Source organism: Grammomys surdaster, unplaced genomic scaffold (genome assembly GCF_004785775.1).
Source record: "Grammomys surdaster isolate TR1022 unplaced genomic scaffold, NIH_TR_1.0 130, whole genome shotgun sequence".
In the NCBI taxonomy this organism is placed as follows: Eukaryota; Metazoa; Chordata; class Mammalia; order Rodentia; family Muridae; genus Grammomys; species Grammomys surdaster.
In genome coordinates this window covers 22,729,345-22,733,769 of record NW_021604588.1, presented here as the reverse complement: position 1 = coordinate 22,733,769, position 4,425 = coordinate 22,729,345, and the positions used below count along the sequence as shown (strand labels likewise).

General features: G+C 47.1%; 1 protein-coding gene across 2 annotated transcripts in view; it reads left to right on the top strand.

Moving 5' to 3' along the window:
- Window positions 1-3,898, top strand: part of Rps6kc1 (ribosomal protein S6 kinase C1) — a 138,111-nt gene extending 134,213 nt beyond the window's left edge. For both annotated transcript variants that reach the window (XM_028761156.1, XM_028761159.1), the window contains one exon: window positions 3,080-3,898. In XM_028761156.1, the coding sequence (XP_028616989.1) occupies window positions 3,080-3,190 (111 nt within the window). In that variant the 3' untranslated portion in view covers window positions 3,191-3,898. The remainder of the gene's footprint in view (window positions 1-3,079) is intronic.
- Window positions 3,899-4,425: the final 527 nt, after the last annotated feature.

Here is a 4,425-nt window from a genome sequence, read left to right as displayed (position 1 = left end):
TCCCTCTGTGCAGTGGTGGTTTTCCTGTCACCTCCCTCTGTGCAGTGACGTGCAGGGGCTTTGTGCATACTGGCTAGACTGTGTTGTGAGTTAAAGTCATCAGAGATGATGTGAGTGAACGAGAGGAGATGCTGATACAGCTGTTCACACACCGTCAGGGACTTGAGCATCCATGGGCCTTGATGTTCATGCAGGCTCTACAACCAGGACCCCATAGATACCAAAGGGTGACTGTACCCAGCAAATGTAGAGGGACAGACTTGGACCATGGTGGAGAAGATTCTTGCCTATTACTTCGTTAGAACTATTCTGAAGTAGATTGCGATAAATTAAGTTGTATAGTTTTTACAGTAACTACAAAAAGAACCCTGGGAACATGCTAAGTGAATATCTGCATACACTGTAGAAAAGGTCATGAAAGTGCCTGGGAAAAGTCCACGGAACAACTTTGAGTTTAGATACTAGGAGGTTAAGGGAAAGGTAAAGCATGCAGTCACCCTAAGGGCTGGGGCCATGGGAGAATCAGCCTGGAGGGCATTGTGGCTTGGGCTGACGGCTCCTCAGAAGGATAAGAGGACAACACAGGAAAGGGTAATGAATAATACCCCCAAAGTACATAAAACGGCAGAATTGAAAGGAAAAACAATTCAACAAAACAAATGGAGTCCTCCCTACCTTGGTAGTTAGAGAAAACACAGCTCCAGAGGACACAGGTGGAAGGCTCTACAGTGACTGTGGAGTGTGCACGGTCACCTCAGGCACTGGCAGCTCCTCCTGGGTAACCATGTGCTGTGTTCAGATATACCTGAAGGACGTCTTTGGCTTCACAGGCAAGTTCTAGGCCAGTCTGGGATGCAGGAGATCCTGTCTCAAAATACAATGCAAAACAAAAAGCCCCCCCCCCCAGCCCTGAAACAGTAGGCTAAATCTACAGGTATTTGGGAATTAAACAACATGCTTACTTCTGTATAACTTGGGGTGAAAGAAGAAATCATAAGGAAAAGTGCAATACAGCAGTGACAGAATGGAAGTGGAAACAGGGCCTGGGGCTCATGGAGTGAGCTGCATCGGTTAGCACAGTCTAAGCTTGCATCCTAAGACACCAAAAAGAACTGGGCATGGGGTGCACACCCATGATACCAGCACTTAGCAAGCTGAGGCAGGAGTTCAAGGCCAGTCAGAGCTCTAGAATAAGTCTTTACTTAAAAAAAAAAATTAATACATACAGAAAGGAACTATCCAAATAAAGTAAACTCAAAGCCAACTGAAAAAACAGCAACCAGAGAGAGAAAAACAAAAGAACATAAAAGGAGTCATCACAGAACGGAAACTCCCACTATGGTGTTCACAAAGAGGCAGAGGTGCCTCGGCCATCTACAGTTTTGCGCTAGCTAACCTGGTGCCACGATCATCAAGGCAGCAGTGTGCCTTCTACAGTGCTTGGGAATCAGTAAGCAGTCACCTGCCAAACCATGGTGAGCCAGGCCCTTGCTTCATACCATATGCAAAAATTAACTCAAAATAGCTCTCAGACCTTAGGGAAGAGCTAAAACTGTAAAACCCATAAAAGAAAACATGAGAAAACACCCATGGCCTTGGGCTACGTGGAGCCAATTAGATTTAACACCAAAAGCATGATCCATAAAAGGACCATTGATAAAGTAGACTTCATTAAAATTAAAAACATGAGCGCTTCAAAGATGGGAAGAAAGTGAGAACAAGATGCTGTTTGCCAACTGCTTGTCTGTACTTGTGTTCAGAAGGAATAAACACTCATCCCCTAGCAAGACAGACAGACAGCTTGGTTTGGGAATGGGAGGACCGTGAGCTGTTTGAGCAGAGACTGTGTGAGTGACTGCCAGGGCGTACAAGCATGCCCAGTGTCATCAGTCACCTGGGAGTGTGACTAAAGCCACCACAGAATGCCACGTACCCTCTAGAGCTGAGGTAGAGAACCCCGAGCCCCTGCTCCCTGCTGATGGGAGTGTAGACAGGGATAGCCATGTAGGGAAAGTTTGGTGGTTTCTCAGTAAGTTAAAAACAAACCTGCTCTGTGGCCCAGCAGCCCAGCAGTTCTGATCTAGGATTGAACTCAACTGAAGACACGTGTGACTCCTAACAGCACGTCATTCATTATGGGCCAGAACTGGAAACGTGAAGGCCTGCTAGTGAGGGAATAGATTAATAGCACGCAGTAGAGTCATTATGGGATATTGATCAGAACGAAGGCCAGTGCCTACCTCCAGATGGTTGAATCCCCAGGCACTGTGCTCAGTGCAAAGGCTTACTTAGTACCGTACCCAGCAGAACGGCCTGAAAGGACAGATTCATAGTCAGAGGCTGCCTTGGGCCAAGGTAGTAAGGGTAACACAATGTCACAGAGCAGACTGTGAGGCTCTTCAGAGGGGTCTAGAACTTGACTGGATCTGACATGAGTCTAAATTGATCACAGACTGCTCACTTGTAACTTGCAGTAGATGTTTATATAGTATATAAATTGTCCCTTAGTATAGCTATTGATATACAATTTGAGAATGTAGGAATGTCTCAAGCACTCTCTGGCATGCCCGGGGCCTTTGTATGCTTATACACAATTGCCTCTGGCTTTCATTACTAAAGGTCTGATTGCCTATGACACTATTTGCTTATTTTATACATAATTCCTAATTCTGAAACAGTGCCATTCGCTGGATCCAATGACCTCATGAAACGCATTGTCCATTGCAGAGAAAGTGGTTTGGAGGACAGAGACTTGCTTGTTCAGATTAGAGCACATGCAGTCCTAATGTGTTGTAGTTAAGGAACTGAAAGATTTTGTGGGACTCCAGACTTCTGAGTCATGAAGAAAGTAGCTGTCTCTTTTGCTCACATTACCCTGTTTGAGGATGAGGGAAAGTTAGTGAACTACCCATGGCTATGCTTGCAGACCTGAAAGAGCTTGTCACTCAGGATGCTCCACCAGCCCACAGCAGACAGCTGGTGGGCTGTGGACGGCCCCTTTATCACGTGGTCCCCTTCTGCAGGCCCCATCTTCTCTCATTGCCACTGTGACTGTCACTCACAGACTCTTCTGTTTCAGCTCCTGCAGTTCAACCCTATGGAGCGTCTGGGTGCCGGAGTGGCTGGCGTTGAAGATATCAAATCTCACCCGTTCTTCACCCCCGTGGATTGGGCAGAACTGACAAGATGAAAACCACGAGGAGTGTCCTTACAAGGCAGATCCCCTTGTGACAGAGCTCCAGGAGTGGCTGGGCTTCAGGTGCCCTGCAGCTAGTGTGCCAACACCTTGTGACAAGGACCTTAGAGGAAGTGATGGGGCAGGAGGCTAACAGATTTGCTTACACTTGCTGTCTGGACAAGAGACTAACTAGCCTTGCCAGCAGCTACTATGTACACACCTTCCCGAGATGAGACGTAACTTATTCAGTGTACCTCCTCTGCCAGGAGGCTGGAAGTGCAGAAGGAAGATTGACGTGAGTCAAGGACCTTTGGTGGCAGCTAATGGTGCTTCTGCTAAACAAGACTGGTTTACACAACATAGTCAGTGTTTGCTGAGTAACACACTAAATGTGTCTGTGAACAGTGTCACCAGTGGGCTGGCAAAACAAGGCTGAGTGTCCAGTGCTTAGCAGGCCAATTATCCCTGAGAAAAACACTCTGCCAGCTTTGAACCTGCTGGTGGATGCTGCTAACTCAGAGGGGCTCGTGGGAACAAGCCTGTCCCCCAGCTCCTCTCTCCCCTGCTCCACTTCCTGCATCCTCTTCTTCTTGGACTCTGCCTTTCCTACTTCTGTTAACACACGTGCAATGAGAAAGGGAAGGGGTATTTATTTCCCCCAAACTGCCAGGTTAACAAGACTAAGAAATCATGGTGTCAAATAAATGTGGGTAAACCTTGTACGGCTTCCTCATTTACTAGCTTAAGTTCTGAAGGTTCACTTTGAAGGGTCTTTTTTTCTGTTCTTTCTCTTGTGAGAAGTGAACAGGTTCTCCTGCGGTGTCTTCTTGTGTTCCGTTTTCCTTTGGGCTGGTGTCCCGGGAGCCACGCTCTATCATCTATGCTGAGTGATGTCCTGTCTCCTGTCTGATGAGTCACAGAGCTGAACTCCTGCTCTTCTGGAAAAGAACCAGGCATTCACCTGTCTCCAGTGTTTGCCGACGCCACCCCTTCATCTTGCTGAGGTAGGGCGGCTGCCACCAAGTTGTTTGCCAAAAATTACAGGTGCTTTACAAGTGGTAGTATATGTTTGTCAAACTTCATTGACAGATTACAGAGTTACTGCTTATGAGTGAGAGGCCACCAGCAGTTCCTGACATTTCTGCTCTTTCACAGTTGTCGATGGGTTTTGTTTGTGTTTGCTGTATCAGAGATTAGACTCAGAACCTTGGGCCTGCATGCTAGGCAAGTGCTGTCCCATTGGGCGT